This window comes from Ictidomys tridecemlineatus, chromosome 7, assembly GCF_052094955.1.
Source record: "Ictidomys tridecemlineatus isolate mIctTri1 chromosome 7, mIctTri1.hap1, whole genome shotgun sequence".
NCBI classification, from domain to species: Eukaryota; Metazoa; Chordata; class Mammalia; order Rodentia; family Sciuridae; genus Ictidomys; species Ictidomys tridecemlineatus.
The window spans coordinates 97,751,070-97,771,726 of NC_135483.1; the positions used below are offsets into that span (position 1 = coordinate 97,751,070).

At 43.9% G+C, this 20,657-nt stretch overlaps 1 protein-coding gene across 2 annotated transcripts in view; it reads right to left on the bottom strand.

The window, feature by feature from the left end:
* Sctr (secretin receptor) overlaps nt 1-20,268 on the bottom strand; it is a 64,133-nt gene extending 43,865 nt beyond the window's left edge. Inside the window, exons 1-2 of one of the 2 annotated variants that reach the window (XM_078017250.1) lie at nt 19,927-20,268; nt 3,551-3,671 (exon numbers count right to left, since the gene is read on the bottom strand). In XM_078017250.1, the coding sequence (XP_077873376.1) occupies nt 3,551-3,612 (62 nt within the window). In that variant the 5' untranslated portion in view covers nt 3,613-3,671; nt 19,927-20,268. The remainder of the gene's footprint in view (nt 1-3,550; nt 3,672-19,926) is intronic. The other variant, XM_005315953.5, reaches the window with a different exon arrangement.
* Nucleotides 20,269-20,657: the final 389 nt, after the last annotated feature.

Below are 20,657 nucleotides of genomic sequence, written 5' to 3' on the forward strand. Positions count from 1 at the left end.
CCCCCTCCTCTTCCCTCCCATGATCCGTCATTGTGCAGCTTCAGCTGCACTCGCCCTCGGTGCCTAAGTTCAACCCTGGCCTTGATCTCTGTCTTCAGTCTCTACTGAGCTTCTAAATCTGAATCTGCTCCCCCAGATACCTGACCTTGCTTCATCTTCCTCCAGATGCTCAAGGTAAATGCCTGGAGGACATCCCGGACTCACTTTTCCTCCCCTCCCTCCCCCCTGAGCCAACTCATCGCCACCTCCCATCAACGTTACCCACCCAAGGACTCTGGCACGTACCCGCTCCTCTCCACCAGGGCCACCCCTGCAGAGCAGACCCTCTCCCGCCACACGTCCTTGGTCTCAATCTTCTCTGCATCTGCAGATATCACTGTCCGCTGAAGTCGGAAGCCGTGTGTGAATTATGGGTTTGTTGGAGCCATCACAGGGCAGGGGGGCTACTTTTCTGGGAACTCCTGGGTGAAATTCCCCCATTGGAGAAAGCCCAGGTCCTGCTGGTGCCCTGACCTAGCTCACAGCCCCAGGATCACACACAGCCACCCCGAGATGGGTGTAACCTGCCAAGCCCCAGACAACTTGTTTTCCCCATGAAGCCTGCCACACTAAAACATTGGATGGAGTCCCCCCTAAATAAAGGAGTTGGGCTTTTCCCCTATTTCAGTTCCAGTTCCTATCAGGGCTGGAAGACCCTCCAGGCACCCTGCTTTTGAAAACTATTTTCTGTCTATTGTCCTCTGTTCTTTATTGATTATTTTCAGACTTTTTCCCAGCTGGTTCACACCTCCACGCAGGAATCTGCTTTATCGGGGTGCTGGTAACCCCGGCACACTGATGGCCCCTGCGCTCCCTGATCTGAGGGCTTTCTCCAGCGGCTGGAGTCCACTAGTCCCCCAAGCACAGGAGGCTGGAAGTGCCAGGAAATTAATGCTGCTTCACTGCCTCTGAGTGCTAGGGAATTGGTGGCTAGTTACTCCAGCACCTTGGCCATGAATAAGTGTCCCACCTGGCTCCTTATGTGCCCCAGTGGGATTATACTCCAGGTGCCCACAGTGACAATAGTGTTCACCCAGTTCCTTCCCCGCTGGGTTTCAGGTCCCACATCCTACTGATCACCTGCTGCTGGGAACCCAAACAGAGACACCCTATTATAGTCCAGTGACCAGCAAATCTTACCCAGGGCAACAGCTTCCTAGTGGGTCTCTCTGAACCTACTCCCGTCCTTCCTCAGGCTGCGGCAAGGGGCATCTTCTCATAAGGCTGAGCGTCACACCACTCGCCTCTGCCTCTGCAGGGCTTCCCGTGGCTCTAGCAGTCAGGATGAGAATCCTCCTGGGTGCCAGCGCCCTGCTGCTCCCTGCATCCCTGTCCCTGGTAATGATCAGGCATGTTCAGAGCTCAGCTCAAACATCATCCCTCTGGAAAGCCCTCGTAGAGTCCCAGACCAGGTCAGGACCCTGGGCTCTCCACACAGGTGGAGTGGCACCCAGGCCTTACCTCATTGCCATTTTACATAGGTTTGTGATTAATGGATCCACGGTCCCCCAACCACACAGAGTCATGATGACTGCGGTGGAGCCTGCCCTTTGCTATTCTTCTCTTCTTTCTCACTAGCAGAACCTGGTTCAAGGTGGCCACATGCATAGCTAAACCTCTGGGTCTCCAGCCATCGTTGCAGCCAGGGGTGGCTGTGCGGTCTGGTTCTGCCAGCCACAAAGTGCAAGCAGAGCCTCCCCACCGCCCGAAAGTTTCAGGAGAGCCAGGCTTCTCCGTGAATCCCCACCCCAACTCCCGGCTGCTCTTTCTTTCCAGAAACACAGCAACTTTGCTTTCCTCCCCGGAGGTCCAGCAGCCCTTGAATGACCATGAGGACGAGAGCCACACATTCAGCCAAACAACAGAGGAATCTGGAAGATATGATATCTTGGAACTTTGTACTACCTCTGAGGTTTTTGTAATTTGCAACAAAGAAATCCCTATTTGGTGAAGTCGAAGTATCCAACTTCTTTTGCAAAATGCATTCCTAAGCAATGAGAGGGAGTTCCAGTTCCTCATCATTTATCCTTTGTTCTCCCCATTCCCATCTCATACCATTAAGTGCTAAGTAAATAGTTTTTGAATGATCAAACCCAGGACCTCGCACATGCTCGGTAAGCGCTCTACCACTGAGCTGTAGCCCCAGCCTAAATGAATGTTCTTAATTTCACACCAATCTCTTAAAATAGATGTGGAAGTTGAGGCCCAGAGACATTAAACAACTTAGGAGCCCATGGTCTAATTTAAAAGCTGGGGTTGGTTGGTTTCTTTTTTTCTTTTTAAATTGAAGTAAAATCACATAACATGAATTTAATTATTAACTATTTGAAGTGTGCCAGTGACATTTAGAACCTCATAATACAACATGCAGCCATCTCCTCTATGTAGTTCTAAAATATCTTCACCACCCCCTAAAGAAACCCCCGCACCCATCAAGCAATTTTTCCCCACAGCCCCTCCTCTCAGCCCATCAACTATGAATCTAATTCTGTCTCCATGGATTTACCTAATATAGACATTTCAAATAAATGGAATCATATGATGTGTGACCTTTTGTATTTGGATTATTTCAGTTAATACCATGTTTTTATGAATCATCTGTGTTCTAGCATGTGTGAGTACTTCATTTCTTCCCCCCTCCCCACTTAGTTCTGGGGATGGAACCCAGGACTTCACACATGCTAAGCAACTGCTCTACCACCACGCTACAACCCAGCCCCTCTCATTCTTTTTAAAGGCTGAATAATATTCCCTTACATGGATGGATCATATTTTGTTTATCCATTCACCCCCCTGATGGACATTTGGGTTATTTCCATCTCTTGGCTATTAAGAATAATGCTGCTATGAACATTTGGATACAGATGTTTTTTTAAGTACCTGCAATAGACTCTTTTCTTAAAGCTACATCCTTCAATAATAGAGAGTAAAGAAGAGTTTAGGAAGGGTATAGAAATACAATTAACACCTAAATATAAAACTCATAATATTTAGAGAGTTGATTAATAATAATTAATATTTAAATTACCAATAATTACAAAACATTTGTATTTTGCAAATTTTATCTCATTTATCATTATAATATTGAAGTAGATATTATCACCTCCATTCTATAGATCAAGAAATTGAGGCTGAGAATGTTAAATAATTTTTACATAGTCACACAGCAGTGAATGCTTGGAAGCATGGTACCCCGAGGGTTTCTGACCCCATACTGCCTTTCCTCGCTCATCAACCTGGTAGTGAAGGTGACCATATGGACAGGAGGCAAACAGCCTTACAAAGTGATTCCCACCAGACCCTTCCCTTGAGGCTGATGCTAGGAAAGCACTTGCTGCCCCCACATACTCGAGAAAGGAAAAGTGGATGCTGGTTTCTGTAGACTGCTCGCCAGTCCCCCAGCCCCAGTTGACTAAGTGAACAAAGCCAACCCAGTCCCCCACATCCCATCCTGGCCCAGAGGATGCAACCCCCCCCCAGCCTGGTGGGTCAGGGCATGCAGATGTCATACCTGGTACTGGAAGCTGTGGGCTGACGTCTTCTCGCCTGTCCTTGGAGAGCTCCTGTAGGCATTGGTCCTGTTCCTCCTGCAGCAGCCGAAGCACGTCACACAGCTGGGGCAGGGCTCCAATCTATGAGTCCAAACCAAGGGTGCTCATCATCACTACTAGTCAATCCCACCACCCAAGGACTTAGTGTGAGCAAGAAGCCTCTAGAAGGAAAACTCAAGCCCACGGTGGTTAGGGGCTCTGACCGGGGTTGTACACCCAGGGCTCTGGATTTCAGCAAACAGCTTTCCAGGTGGTCAACGACAATATCTTAATCTCTCTTGTCATCCCTACTCTCTGTGTTTCACAGATGGAAGTTTCAACATGAAGGAGCAGGGAAAGAAGTCCCTGGAGATAAAGCTAAACTTGAAAATGGCCCAAATAAACAAAAGTCTGGGCCAAGAAGAAAAGCCAAGGTAGTGCTATATCCAAAGGCAAACATAAATGCTGCTCCAGTTAACTCCTATTTGGGGTCCTGAACATCGACTTACCCCTTCACTAATGCAGTCAGAAAGGCCCTACAGCTGTTAGCAACTCCTCCTCCTCCACTCCCTGACACCAAGTGATCAGGGTTGATGGTCCCCACGAAGCACACACATCACCTCTCCTGGCCCAGAGCCTGGGCCCAGCCACAGCCAGTTGCCACGGAGACACTGGGTCCGTCAGCTCTGACACCATATCATGCTCCTTCAGCCCTACATTTCCATTTTGTCTGACATGATATAGCAAATAACATTTCCCTCCGTAGTGTTAAGGGTCAAACCCAGGGCCCTAGGTGTGCTAGGCAAGTGCTCTACCACTGAGCCACATCTCCACCCCCTAGTGACTTAACTGGCTGTATTTAGACTCTTACCCTGAAACAAACCCAGCTGTCACCTGGTAGCCACACATGAGATTGGTTCTAGGATCAGTCCCCACTTCCCTCAGGAAATCAAACCCCATGGAGGCTTGAGTCCCTTACATAAAATGACATGGTATTTGCATAGAGTCTACACACATCCTCTCTGGATTACTTAGAATACCTCATACAATGCAAGTGCTTGGTGGGTAGTCGTTAAGCTGAAGTTCAGAGAATGATGACCAGAAAAAGAGTATGTACCTGTTTACTATAGACTCTTCTTTAAAAAATGTATTTTCAATCTGTGGATATGGAATCCATAGCTATGGAGGGCTGACTTTAGTTTACCTAAGAACACAGCAATTGTGTGGCAGTAAGTGGCACTCAGGCCCACACTCTGGGTCCTTGCGCTCTTCATCTTGGGGTCTCGCCCCGTCTTAGCTGAAGCCCGTCTTCTTCAGTACTCTCTGGCTTTTCAGAGGAGGTGATGGGAAGGTTTGCGTAGAAAAACCCACACAAGGTTGGCAGGCCCTGTCTTTCAGCTCATGGGGACTGTTGAGAATCACCCTGAGACTGACATCATTCTTCAAGGTGATAAAGGGTCGGATGGCCAGGACAGGTACAACCTTTTAGTGAATGTAAGGAATTCTATGTATTAAGTGTCAAGAAGTGCTCACACTCTTTGGTCAACTAACTATTTCCAGGAGTCCAACCCATATATGGGTAAAGCCATTTGTAGACAAATTATAGTAGTTTTATATCTGATAGGAAACAAGACAGGTTCTGCTTTCAGGAAAATGGGTCAGATATACTACCCCTATGACTTCCAGTAAATAAGTACAAATAAAACCCTGGACACCATCTTTAAAAGAAGATGACTCTGAAAGGTGGAGAGAGGAAGATGGAGGGCCAGAGGACTCAGGGCCTAAGGAAGGACAAGCTGCTGTTTTCCACCTCCTCTGTCACAGTCCTGGAGCGGCAGAAGTTTGGCCATGAGGCACCACCAGAGGCCCACGAAAACCCCAACAGAAGGCTCCTCTCTGTGGCCAAGGACCAAGGAAGCGGCTCCAAACAAGGCCCCAAAGGCTCTGGAACAGTGACTCCTCACTCCTGCAAAACACCAAAGAAGCCATCCTCCTGGAAAGGCCAGGAGGGGAGTCTGGACGTCCACCCCAGCCTTGGTGATGGGGATATCATGGGGTCAGCAAACCCTGGCTGAGGGTGTGGGGTGTACAAGAGGCCAAGGGGAGAGATGGAACTCCCATCCTGCTACGAGGTAACAAAGTTGCCCCCAGTCCATGACGTCAGTGGACAGATGGCACCCAACCCAGAAGCAGTGAGGTTCCCCCCAATCCCTCCCCAATAGTGTCAGAGAAGGCCCAGTGGAGAGTCAGGGTTTTCACCAGCACCCAGCATTGATTAGGCCCCTCTAGTGCGGTGCTCGCGAAGACCATGAGGAAAACAGATATACCCACCCCATCCCATAACCAACAGCAGCCCCCAGGTGTCAGATGAGGCAGGTGAGGGAGCCAAACTTCTAATTTCTACCTGGCAGCAAGAAGGCAGTGCTCGCCCACCTTCACCTGGACAGAAAGAGGCAAATAAGAGAGAAACTTGAAATAAGAACTACAGTCTCGTAATACGAAAATGTCCAACTCCCAACCAAAGATTACTTGTCATATTGAGAACCAAGAAGATCTCCAAATAAATGGAAAAAGATTGCAAACACCAACTGTGAGAGGACAGAGCTCTGAGAATGACCTGATGAAGATTTTTAAATTAACCATCACAAAAATGCTTCAATGAGCTATTAGGAGCACACTTGAAAGGAATGTAAGAATACAAACTGAAAAGGGAAGAAGGAAGGAAGACAGAAGAAGGAAAAAAGTAACAGCAAAATAAAAACAGAAAATAGGAAAATTAGAGAAGAATCAAGTAGGAATTTTAGAATTAAAAAAAATCAAATTTTAAAATTCAGTAGAAGGAGCAGAACAGTGGTCATGGTGATGGTGGAGAGGAGAGAGAATCAGTGACGAGAAGATAAAACAATAAACATCACCCTGCTAAACAACAGAGGAAAATAAACTGACTATGAAAATAATCAGATCCCTAGGAACCTGGGACAGGGGACTATGAAGAATATGTAATGTTCGTTGTTTTTTTTTTTTAGGAATTTAAGAAAGGCAAAACACATACATTTACATGTTCAACAAGCTGAATAAACCCCAAAGAGATTAAATCTAAAGAAATTCAAACTAAGGTATGCTGTGATTTTTGAAAAGTAAAGACTAAAATAATAATAATAATAACCCCAAACAAACAAACAAAAACTAACAAATATGGAAAATAGCTAAAGAAAAACTACACCATCTCCAGGGGAAAAGCAATTAGAATGAACACTGATTTCCCATGGGGAACCAGAGTCGGAAAACAGTGACTCAATATTTTTCAGGAACTTTTAGAAGAAAAGAACTGTTAAGCCTGAATCTATATTCAGTAAAAAAAAAAAAAAAAAAAAAAAAAAATCCTAGTAATGGAGAGAAGATTAAGACACGCTTAGATAAGAAAAGCTGAAAGAATTTGTTGCCAGCAGATCTACTTTGAAAGAATGGCAGAAGGAAATTCTCTACACAGAAGGGAAAAGCTAAGAGAAAGAAAGGAAGAGACCAGTAAGCAAAAATGTGGGCAAGTGCTTTCCTTCTCTTCAGTTTTATAAATAGGAAATGGTCCAAGCAAAGATTAAAACACTATTGTTATTATTCCAAATGCAGGTAGAGAAAATAAATTTAAGACTAGTATGCTATAAACAGGAGATGGTGAAGGGACGTAAATAGAAGAAATAGTCTGTACTTCACTTGAACCAGTAAAAGGGTAATGCCAGTAGACTGTGAGAACACATGGGTATACAAAGTAATACTTAGAGCAATCAATAAAACAACTATGTGAAGAGCTACATACAAACACACAATAGATGAATCAAAATAGAATTTTAAAAATTGTTCCAGCAGCCCACAGGAAGACAAAAAAAATAAACAAAGAAATGAAAAGTTTAAATAAAAAATAAAATGGCATACTTAAGGCTTCACCCATCAATAATAACCTCAAATGTAAGTGGCCTAAATATAACAATTAAGAGAGATATTGGTATATTGGGTTTAAAAAATATAATTAAGCTATATATTGGCTATAAGAAAATCACTTTAAATAAAATGATATATAGGCAGATTAAAAGGATATAATATGATAAATGATGCAAACATCGATCAAAGAAAGTAAGAGTGAATATATTAATATTAGATAAAGTGGAATGAAGAGAAAATACAAGGACCAGAGATGGAGAGGGATTCTGAATAATGATAAAAAAAAAAGACAATCTATCCAAAACACATGGCAATCCTAAGTGTGTATGCACCAAACACCCAAACTGTGAAATATGCAAAGCAAAAGCTCATAGAATCAGAAGGAGAAATAGACAAATCTGCAGTTTTACGTTGGAGACTACATACCCTTCTCTCAATAATTGATAGGACAACTAGGAAGTCAACAAGGATATAGAAAATACTGTCCATCAACACAACCTAATCAACATTTACGGGATAACTTGGATCCACATTGTGTTCGTCCGATTGCCATCACTGCAACAAAAAGATGGTAAAAATTAACTTCTGAAGAGAAGGTTTGTTGACTCAGTTTTGGAGGTTTCAGTCCCTAAGCAGTTGGCCTTGTTGCTGAGGGCCTGTGGAGGTACCTCATGGTCAAAGTGCAGGGTAGAGCAACCCATCCACCTCATGATTGGAAATGAAAGAGAGAGGGGAAGAGGAAGGGTCTGGGGTCCCACTGTCCCCTTCCAGGGCACGCCTCCAGTGACTGCAAGACCTCCCACTAGCTCCACTTCTTCAAGTTTCTTCCACCTCCCCATGGCGCAAGCTGAGGACTAAAGCTTTAACACATGGGCTTTGGGGAAACATTCCAGATCTAAATGAGAGCACACTTAGAATTAGTTTAAAAATAAAATAACTGCTTAGATGTGGTTCTAACAAACATAGAGCTTGTATCCTGAAAACTATATGATGATGATGAAAGAACTCAAAGATTTAAAAGAAGAGTGGAGGCATACAGATGCTCCTCCACTTACGAGGGGTTTACAGTCCCAATAAATTGACAATATTGTAAAGAGCATTTAATGTCTAATCTGCCGAGTATCTAGCTCAGCTCCACAGTGCACTGCAGAGGGCTGGTGGCTTCCCCGGGATCACTGTGAGCTGCAGCTCGCTCCACTGCCCAGCCCCACCAGACAGGATCCTACCCGCATTTCACTAGTCTGGGAAAAGATCCAAATTCAAAAAGCAAAGTACAGCTTCTGATGCACGCTTATCCCTTCAAGGGTGTGAAACCCCTTTATCACTTTCACACCCATGTAAAGGGCGCCCAACCATCCTAAATTGAGGACCATCCATAATCCCAGAAATGGAATAGCTGGATCATATGGTAAGACTATATTTAATTTTCTTAGAAACCACTGAGCTCTCTTCCACAGCAGCTGCCCCATTTTACATTCCCACCTGCCCGTATACGAGGATTCTAATGTCCCATACACTTACAGACACTCGTGATTTTTCCGCTGCTGTTGTGGTTTTACAAAGGCCATTTGAGTGCCAGTGAAGTGGATGGTCCCACAGTTCTTTTCTTTTACCCATGACCCTTCAACTCAAATGCAATAAACCGAGATTATTTTGTGTAGTGGTATGCAAACTAAAGAAAGGTTTGGTGCCCCGCAGTGTCTATGTGACATGAATGGCATTCTGCTGAAAGGACTGAGCCCATGGCTTCCAAGTGTTGACAAGAGAGAAGGAAGATGGCCCTTGGGTTGTTGGGAGTGGCTGGGAAAAGATGGTGCTCCATGGAACAGCTACCTGGACAATATCTTGGTGACAGAAAGTGAAATGAGCTCTCATAATATAATATATTATATTATGAGAGCTCATTTAAGCTCATATATGAGCTCTCATAATATATCTCATAATAATAATATGCTCTCATATTATTATTTCTTGGTTTACTGAGACACCCAAACTTCCAATTATGGAAGATAAAGATTAACCTAGAGATAGGGGAGGAGAGACTGGCATTTAGTAGATCCATGAATATTTATACATGCATTTTAATATACTTATTAAAAGTGATAAGTATCATTGTACTTGAACTGCACAAAAAGATAAATGAAATGAATTTCTGAACTTTATATGATAAAATTTTTCCTCCAAGCAACAGCTATTAATTTTTAAAAGATCCCTTTAAAATTTAACAGTTAAGGGGAAAAAAACCCCACAAATATTGCATTTGGGTAAGTATATGTGTTTTGTTTTGTTTTTCTTTTAATTGTACTAGTATCAGAGTTTAAATGAAAAAAAAAACAGCATTTCTTTACCCTAATCTTTACCTGTTCTTCAGAGACAATGATTTTCTGCTCCTTTTAGTTATTATTTTTCATTTTTATCTCCATATTTTAACATTATGCTCTCATATTATTATTTCTTGGTTTACTGAGACACCCAAACTTCCAATTATGGAAGATAAAGATTTAGATGTTTTAAAGTATTCCACATATATTAATCTCCTCTTAGATCACCTATAATTCTCTTCATTTAATTTTTGGCAAAACAAATGTCCTGTATTTATAATGGCTTTTTTTGACTATGAAATACTGTTTGCTTCTGGGTCAAGTCACATAAAATGATTATGTGTCTCTTGTACATTTTATTTTTCCTGAGGTCAGTAATTACTGTGATTTTTCATTTGATTACTTTTCTATGTACCTATAGCTAACTTTCCCAAGTAGTCCTACAGCTCTGTCAACAGTCCTATCTATTTTTTCTCTGGAGACTGCTCTCCCAGGGTTCTTCACCCTCCTGCTCCACCCTCCTGCTCCACCTGTGGCCCGCTACCTGGCTGTGGTTTGGGGTGCCCCCTTCCCTCCTCTCCTGCTTGGAGTCCTGTTTTCTTAGATTGCATGCCATTTACCGTGATTTGCTCTCTTATTTTGCAGAAGCACTGAATTTTCTAATAGCTTCTTAAGAAAGTTCATTTATTTAGTTAGCTGGGGATGAAACTCAAGGCCTTATGCTTGCTAGGCAAGCATTCAACTACTGAGTTACAGTCCCAGTCCTGCAAGAAAAATTTTTAATTATCTTTGCTGAAGTGAAAAGTTTGATTGATTATAATACTAATAATTTGCATAGAAAATTCTAGTTTGAGATAATTTTCTCCACATATTTTTTTTTTAGGATTGAGGACTGAACCCGGGGTCTTGCCCATGCTAGGTAAGCATTATACCACTGAGCAAAATCCCTAACCTCTCCTCTCTAATTTTAAAGGGAGGTAATACTGTATTTGGTATAGTATTCAACTCTTCCTGTGCAGTTGAGTAAGAGTCAGATGCAATTCCAAAGTGTTTGTATATGACTTTTTTGTTTTCCCTTTAGAATTATTTAAGATTTTTTTTGTTTCTCATTGTTGTAAAATGTAATGGAGAAATTGTTTTCTTTGTGTTGGTTGGTTGGATATGCTGTGAAAGCTCATATTCTTCATTTTTTTGGAATTTAAAAAATTACATTATTTATTTTGTTATTTCACCCCTTCACCTTCTCTGTTTCTCCAGAATTTATTAAATAAATATTGAACTACCTGGATCACTCGTTTAATCTTTTCATCTCTCTATTTTATAATCTCCTCTTTGTAATACTTCTGGGAGATTTCCTTGACATTATCTGTGGAGTTTTTAAGTGAATGTTTTATTTTTATGCATTTCATTTCCAAGAAACCCCTCTCATCCCATTATTCCTTTCCCATAATATCCTCTTCGTTTTATGGCTTTAGCATCCTTAAAAAAAAATTACTGTCTTAGTCTGTTTTCTGTTGCTGTAACAGAGTAACACAGACTGGGAAGTTTATAAAGAGATTTATTGGATTCACAATTTTAGAGGCTGGGAAGTCCAACAGCATGGCACTGGTTAGGCAAGGGCATTACATGACAGAAAGGCAAGGCACCACATGCAAGAGAGAAAGCATGCAAGCCTGGGTCCTCTCTTACTCTTCTTTTTTTGGCAGTGGGGAGGGTACTGGGGATTGAACTCAGGTCCCTTGACCCCTGAGCCACATCCCCAGCCCTACTTTGTATATTATTTAGAGACAGGGTCTCACTGAGTTGCTCATGGCCTCATTGTTGCTGGGGCAAGCCTCCTGATTCAGCCTCCCCAACCACTGGGATTACAGGCTTATAAAGCCACAGATCCCCTGGTGGTGGCCCCACCCTCATGACTTCGTCTAACTGTAATGGCCTCCCAAACATCTCCTCTCTAGATACCATCAACACATGAATTTAGGGAGTAAGTTGCCAACACATGAGCTTTGAAGGGACAATTCAAGTCACAGCAACCGTGATCTCTCCTCTCTGGAGGATCTGTTTTCTCTGTGTTCCTTTCTTGTGTTTGTTTGCGTCCACCTTGAAACCCTTCCTTGACGTCATATTTAGGTTTTAGGCACTGACAGTTCTTGGAATTGCTGGCCTTGGACAGGTTGTTGACTGGTGACCTTCCTTGTGACTCAGTCAGGCTGATGGGGGTCACTGACAAGATCCATGGTATCTCCCTCCCTGAGGTCTTTCCAGGGTGCTCTAGGCCCACTCCACAGCTTCTCTACTGCCCAGCACTTAGGGGCTATTTCTCCCATACTGCTTCCTTTTGTAATCACTTTCCATTTTGCAAAGATCTCTTGAGATCTCTGCTTTGCTGTTTTCTTTTGTTCTCTTTGACTTGTGGGTTTAAACCTTTTTCATTTCATTTTAAGGGAGTTTCATGTCATCTTAAGGGAGTTTCCAGGAGCAGAGTCAACACATATGGTCAGTCTGCCACATTGTCAACTCGATACCCTAAGTATGTGTTTGAAAAGTCCCCACAAATTTAATAAGAGATTGCCAAAGAAAAATCCCTAAATGATGTTTTTCTTTATTATTTTATTAGAAGAACAAAGACATACAGACATAAGACATATTCTTTCTTAAAGAATTTAAGTCTTAGCCACCCTTACATTCTTATATTGATAAGAGTCATGTCAAAGTTTGACTTTTTAGATATTTGAACCACAAATGTTTTTGTATTTACTTTTGTCTTTCCTGGAATTTGAAGTTTTCCTTTTCTTGATCACAAAAATTCATAGACCTTCACCTCATCATTATATCTCCTAGTTGTACTTCTAGATTCTGAAAGAAACTTGTATAATATTGTCAACTATCTTCTCTGAGAAATTTCTTCAAGGAACAATTTGGTTTTTTGAACTAAATCCTCCCAAGGGTGTTGCAGAACTGTGAACTAATATCCATACGTTGCCATCCTCAGTGAATTCTACTTCTTAAAAAAATCTTATATTTTAGATTGAGTTTTGAATTTGTTAGGGTATAACCTATGGTAATTTTTTTTTAAAGAAATGGTACGTAAGTTTATGAGTATTTCCATAGCCAGTTGTGACTCTGTGGATAATATTATCCTTTGTCTCACTCAACACCTATTCCAGGTTGAGCCTTCTAGAGTCCAAGTTCACATTTGCTGCTTGATGATGCTGTAATTAGCCTTCACCATTCCTTTTGTATTAGTCAGCTTTGTGTCACTGCAACCAAAATACATGACAAAAACAACTTAGAGGGGGAAATGTTTATTTTGGCTCATGGTTTCAGAGATTCAGTGGATGATCATCCAACTCCATTGCTCTGGGCCCAAGGAAAGCAGAACATCATGGAGGAAGGGCATGGTGGAGGAAAGCTGTTTATCTCATGGCAACCAGAAAGCAGAGGGGGGGGCGCAGGAGCCAAGGGGACAAGATATAATCCCCAAGGTCACAACCATAGTAACCTACTTCTTTCAGCCATACCACCTGCCCAGAGTTACCACTCATTTAGTTCATCCAATTATTAATCCACTAAATGGATTAATTCACTTATTAGATATAGTTCTCATAATCTAATCATTTCATCTCTGAACATTCCTGCATTAACACAGGAACTTTTGGGGGACACCTCATGTTCAAATCATAACACCTTTTTTTAAGTATTTTTCCAGATGGTAGACATACTTTGAGATGCCCTTCAGCCTGTGAGCCAACAGCTCCTCACTGGGAAGAACCCTTCATCTCTATGTTGGATCCATTGAGAAAAAAAAAAAATAAACAATGCAATAGAGAACAATCTGCCTTCTTCCTTTGGAAACTTAGTATTGCTACCTGGATGGTGGACAATTCTTTCATTCCTGAAGCATGTAAACTTGGACATTATAGGACTGCTGTATTTTGTCCTCTAGAAATCAGTTGAATAATCCACTCTGCAGAGAGAGGGGATAACAAAGCAGACCTCAATGTGAGGGGGAAAATGTCAAGAGAGTTCTGCTATTGTAGAGTTTAATTTTGGATTTCTAAATCTGAAAAGATAAAACGTGGGAGGAGACATAATAAAAACCTATCAAATTCTGAAGAAAGTGAAAGGACTCAATATCATTTTGCTTTTCACACTTCGTATATAATTACTTGCCTGCCAACTTGAGACTAGAAAGAAATCGTTTAACAGGGAGAAATAATAACATAGTTTACACTATGAAAAATAAGAGAAGAGTACTCAGTATCATATAACCAGTTTGAAACACAGAGTTTCAGTAAACATTCATTTGATACCTACTACATGTCCATCAGTCTGTCCATCACTGGGGACACAAAGGTAAATGGATGTGGTATCTGCCCTTGAAGCACTGAAAAGTATCTAATGACTTCAAACTGGCCTTTGCATGTATGAAAAAGTCCTCAACATCATTCATCACCAGGGAAATAAAAATCAAAACCATAATGAGATATCACCTCACTCCTGTTAGGATACTTACTATCAAAAAGATCAAAAGATAACAAGTGATAGGAAAGATGTGGAGAAAAGAGAACCCTCACACACCATTGGTGGGAATGTAAACTGGTGCAGCCATTATCAAAATGATATATAGGTTCCTAAAAATTTTTTTAAATAGGATTATAATATGACCTGGTATTTCCACTGCTGGGTATATACTCAAAGGAAATAAAATCAGCACCTCATACCAATATCTGTATCCCCCACGTTCACTGCAGCTCTGTTCACAATAGACAAGATAGAATCATCTCTAAGTGGCCATCAGCATACAAATAGATAAAGAAAATGTGATATAAGTACCATGGAATATTATTCAGTTTTTTAAAAAGGAAATCCTGCCACTATCGATACTACAACTAAACCTAAAGGACATTATGCTAAATAAAACAAGCCAGACCCAGGAAGGAAAATACTATATGTGGAATCCAAAAAAGTTGGGCACGTAGAAGCAGAGAGTAGAATGGTGGTTGCCAGTAATGGACAGGGGGGAAGAGAAGAGTGCCAGGAACTGCTCCCCACACCCTGCCCACAACACTCCTGGGAAAGGCCAAGTGAGGAAGCCTGCAAGCCAGGAGGAGACCCCTCACCAGAAACCAAACCCTGTAGGACCCTCATCTCAGATTCCAGACTCCAGAACTGTGAGAAAGTCAGTCTCTGCTGTTCAAGTTGCTCAGCCTGGGGTATTTTGTTCTAACAGCCCAGCTGACTAAGATGAATGGGAAGGAAGGGAACCGAGAGTATAATTTAGACAAAAGAGGAAGTTTGTCCAGGGAGCCTCACCTCTCAGGAAACGAGAGACAAATGCTTCTGCAGGAATGAAAGGGCAGGTAGGGAGGTCCGGAATTTGAAAAGACAGGTGGCTATCAGGGAGCACCTCTGAGAACCAGGGGTGAGGGAAGTGAGGCAGGACATGGAGGACTCTAGAATCAGGAGACCTTTTGAATCCTGGCAGCACAGTGGGCTGGGCTGCAGGACAGGATTAAGCAGGGATGCCCTTCTCCAAACACCCCTTAGAATCCATCAGACATGGACTGGGGAGGCTGGGTGGGCCCAGGGTGGTCTGATTTTCTCAAATCTGCACCACACACAGCAGCCTTCTGCGGAATGTAAGAGGGTCCATAGGATCTGAGTGTTGTGGGTTTTACCTTGGGCTGAGGTTTGTCCCAGGGCCTGAGTGGGGTCAGCAGTGAGAGTCTTCGCCTTTAGTGGACAGGGAAGCAGGGGCCACTGGAGGAGTCTAATGGTGGCAGAGCTCTAATCCTAGAGAGTAAACCTGGGCTTTCAAGGAGGGTGTCAGGACAGCGCCTGAGCCTTCCCTGGGCATGGCAAGAAATTGGGGGTAAGGATGGGTAAGGACAATGGAACAGGGTGGAGGGAGGAGAGCTCTGTGGGAACCCCAAAAGGTGATGCCACAGCTGAGAGAGGACAAGTCATTTGATTTTGTGAACCCCTAAGCATATCTCTGGTCCCCTTAATAAGTATATAATCTGGTGATTGTTTTGGGTTTCATAAGGAGTTGAGATGAAATGAAAGTTCACATCACTCAGATACTTGGGAAAGGATTTTAGGATGGCCCCTTGGGCACCAGAAACTCAGAGTGAGACTCTACGGGAGCAGCTGGTTGAGGTCATCAGATGTGTAGCAGAGATCTCATGCCACCTTGTCCAGCCAGGTAACCTTGAGCAAGTACCTTCACCTATCTCCATGTCTCAGTGTCACATTAGGGATAACGACTGCTGATGTGAGAATTAAATCAGATAGTCTCAGGGGGACTTAGCAGAGTCTGGTGTGAAACTGCAGCTCAATAAGGAAGCCTTCATCACCATCACCACCACCATCCTCATCATCACCACTATTCATTTATGTTAGTGGTATATTAACATTTTTATTTTGAAATTCAAAAGCACTTCTTGAGAAAATTAGGAAGTGATTTTCATGTGCACACAAAAAATTCTCCACCAACCTTCCTCTGAAGAGTCATCAATAACATGCTCCCCAGGTAACTCTTGTGAGCCTGCCACAGGTCTGGTCAGCTATTAGACCCAGATGTACCACAGACTGGGGCAGGGGCCACCATGTGCCAGAGGCTTCTATGTGTCAGACCACTACTTGGAGTTTTTATGTTTTCTGAGCCATCGACTAGGGAGGAATGAGGATAGGAGGGGGAATGATGGGAAGGGAGGTCAGAAAAGATTAAGGAGCCCGTTGCTTGCAGAAATCTTTTTGTCTGTCTTAGAAATAGATTTTTGTCACATACACCTGTTTCTGTCCTTTGACTCACATCCCTGTCACCAATCCCATTTCCCTGAATGCAATATGCAATGAGCTTCTATTGTGAGCCTGAATAATGTTATTTCCCCTGGAATGTTATAGCCTTTAAGGAAATGGACCTCATATAGGGGCACTTTTGTCTTCCCTACCCCCAAAGAATAGTTGCCAATGTCTGCAAACATTGTCTGTTGTCACAACTTTGGAGACATATCCCTGGTTTCTAGTGGCTAGATGCCAGGGATGCTACTAGACGTGGTACAATGAACAGGACAGTCCCACAATATAGAATTATCTGGCCCCAAATATCCATAGAATGTGTTATGGTGTAGATCTTAAATGTCCCACAAAGGCCTATCTGTTGATGGCTTGGTCTCCAGCCTGTGGCACTACTGGGAGATGGTGGGGGATTAGTTGAAAGAAGTTAGGTTATTGGGGACATGTCCTTCAAGGGACTATTGGGACCATGGCCCCTTCCTGCCTCTCCCTTTGTTTCTTGTCTACCATGAGATGAATGGGATCCTGTGCCATGTGCTCTTGCCAAGTGTTACTGTGCCCACACAGGCACAAAGCAACAGAGCCAAGCAACCATGGATTGAAACCTCCGAAACCATGAGCCAAAACAAACCTTCCCTCCTGTGAGCTGTTTTGTCCCAGTGATGAAAAGCTGAGTAACACAGTCCAAGTTAAGAAACCTGCTTCAAGGCAAAAGCAGCCCCACCCACTCCACTGAACTCATTAAGGTTATCAAGTTGGCAGTTTGCTTGGTGCCATGGATTAGAAAGTCTTACCCTAAGTGACTCTTTCCCTGGCTTGACACATTTAAGTACAATTTGTCAAGCCATGATCACTTTTAAGATTGTTTCACTCCTTGTCGCTCTATGAAGTGGCCACAGTTTAAGACATTCTCCTGTGGGCACCATCAACATTCATTCATTCATTCAACACATACATGTTGAGCTCCTTCTTACAGTGGGACAGGCTGCTGGGTTAAAAGATTAATAGGAGGAAGTCTCAGTGCTCAAGCTCCAGCTGTGTGCATAAGGAGATGAGAGAGGACCAGATGTTTTAGTAAATAATTACGGTAATGTTCTAGGTGAAAGTTCTCACAAGGTTTACCATAGTGGGTACAGCAGAGAGAGAGAGAGAGAGATAGAGAGAGAGAGAGAGAGATACTGATTCTCACTGCTTCTTAAAACTGCCTCAGAAAAACTTTCCCCTTTGGCCATTAACATTTTTTGGTTTTCACTTACAGGGGACCCTTCCACATCTCCCTGAATGAAGAGGTGGGATATGTGTGTTTGTTGGGGGAAGTGGTAGGAATAAGCAATTTGGTCTCAGCGCCTACTCTTTAGGAAGATGCGTCTGATCTTCCTCAAGGGGGAATCCCAAATGAATAAAAAGTTGTTTTTAATATCCTTGAATTTCAAAATCAAATGTCTGACCACCCAGAGTCAAACAGAAGGAAAACAAGATTTCAACAGCTGGGAAATATTCCAGCCGAAGTAGGTCGATCCCACTCTAATTTATTAAAGTGTTGTGCCAAGAAGTATGAAATACAACGTCAGGTCTGGATAAACCCAGAGAAGAACTGGAGGACCACAATTTATACACAGGAAACCCTCTCTTAAGAATAATATGACACAGTACGTGGGTCTATAAAAATGACATCCAAATACAAGGAAGTGTCATGGACAGAGTCCCAGCAGGTTGGGAATCAAAAGATCTGGGTTCTAGTCCCGGCTCTGTTACTAACTTGCTGCCTTGGGCAGTTCCCTTCTCTCTGTCAGTCTCAGTTTTCTCACCTCTAAAATGAGGGAATTGAACCACAGTATAAGGACCCATGTTTCCAAAGTACACTGAAGGTTTGAACCAAGCAAAGATGTTCATTTTTCCCCTCTGTTTGATGTTGAGATGACCTGGGAGGTCCCCTTGGGGTTAAAATTTAAGCTGAATCTCAGTTCTGCAGCCCAGGTACCAGTTAGGACAACCTAGATTCCCAAAAAGAAGCTACTGCCTCTCCCATTCCTAAATAACACACCTCCAAGCCGTATTTGGCTTTGAACTGTTCCCATTGTCCCGGATAGCATTTCCCCAAACTGGGAGTCCACACTAAAAGAGTGGGTGCTGTTGCTCTTGCGCCTTCCAATATCAGTACTGCCACTGAATACAAGAGGCTCCAAGGTTACCTGGGAGTTGAGAGTGAGTCCCAAATTGCACTTTTGAATTGCAGCTGCTGGAATGCTACACAGATGTCAGAAAGATGGGCATCTCCTGAGTGTCAGCATGCTCATCAATGCCTGGAGTAGAGGGATTCCTTATAATCAAAAAGGAGCATACTATAGGAAGGCAAAGTTGTCCAAAGCTAGAAAGGACTTGCCCAAGACAGACACTGAGACTCAGAATTGGGTCCCTAATTGCTTTTCCTAGGCACATTTCTTGGAACACAGGTCTTGTGAGCCAATTTAGAATGTTAGTTGGAGGGGAGGGTTGTGGAATCTGCCACCCGGGCCCCCTTCCCAATTCCTTCCATCCTGAGAATCTGGATGCAGCATCTCACTCACAAATCCCAGTAGCAGAAGACCAAAATTCCCATGAGTTTCTATGGGAAAAGGAAAACAAACCACACACCGTGGCGCCTTCTCTTTTTGTTCCAGCCTCCTCTCTGAACCCGGTTTGTGGGGACCAACTAGCTGCTCCCAGGAGCCAGGACACAGACAGACATTAGGAAGCCAAATCCCACAGGAGCGGGGGATGGGGAGCTGCAAACCGTCCCACAGCTTTCTGGGACTGTCCCATCTGTAGTTGGGCCTGTGTGAAAATGTCAAGGCTTTGGGACAGACGAATGTGGGTTCCAATTCTCTGACATGAGGCAATATTTTTTTTCTTCCTCTCTGAGCCTCGGATTTCTTATCTGTAAAACGAGGGTGATAATAATCTGGAAAGGCGATTAGGAGGTTTCATTGAAATACTAGAGACAAAGCATCCAGCACACTAGGGATTGCCAGGGGTGGCGCAGAATTTCTGTCCAGGAGGGATTCTGCTGGAGGAAGGGTTGAAGTGTCTGGCCAGGGGATTTACCTTAGAGCCACCTTCTCCTATCGCACTGACTGTTAGACTCTGCGAGAAGGGGGTCTCCCATAGAGATTATTGCAGGAGTGAGGGTGGGTTCCCACTCTTCAGCAGGTTTTCCTGCACTCCGGTCGAGGCTGAACCAGAGAAGCAGGAGGCCGCCAACCTGAAGGGGGTGGGGTGGGACCCCTGCGACCCCTGCCCGAGAGCAGCACGGTACTCACCGTGTGCGCAACGCAGGCGAGCATCAGCACCAGCAGTAGCAGCGGCGGCGACCCCAGGCTGGGGCGCATGGTGGTGATTGATGAGCTGCAGGCGGGCGCCCCCGACGGCTGCGGGCCTGTGAGCTCTGCCAGCTGGGGATCTCAACACCTCGTGCAAGGTTCCGGACCTTGGGCAGACCTCTCACCCCGAGAAGACATAGCTGGGCTACCGGGTCTGCGACGGATCTTTGGACTGCGGCTCCTCGGACAAGGTGGCCGCGCTGAGCCGCCTAGCCCACTGATAAGGACACCGCGCTGCCTGCTCGCTTCCACCCAGCCCTCACTGGCTGGGGCCGGCGCAAAGGCTGGCAGGGGAGGAGGCAGAGGGAGGGCTCGGGGGCCTGGAGCCTCCGACCGACCGCAGGCTCGGCTCAGCCTTGATGGCTGCAGCCCTCCCCCTCAAGTCCAGAATAAACAATCTCTCCCGAGCCTACAAACTCAAGCCACAAGCTTGCTGAGTGCTCGTGGGCAACTCAAGCCACCTCTCTGAGTCTCAGTGTTCTTATTCCTAATGTGGTATGGAGTAATACCCAAACTTGATTCCAAGTAGGGGCTCAGTGCATGCCTACTGCACTTATTCCCGTGGAACAGCTACCTGTTCCCATTTTCACTTTGTTTTTCTTCATTATTCAGGTTATACTCAGCCTGGCACCGTGGTGCACGCCTGTAATGCCAGTGACTAGGGAGGCTGA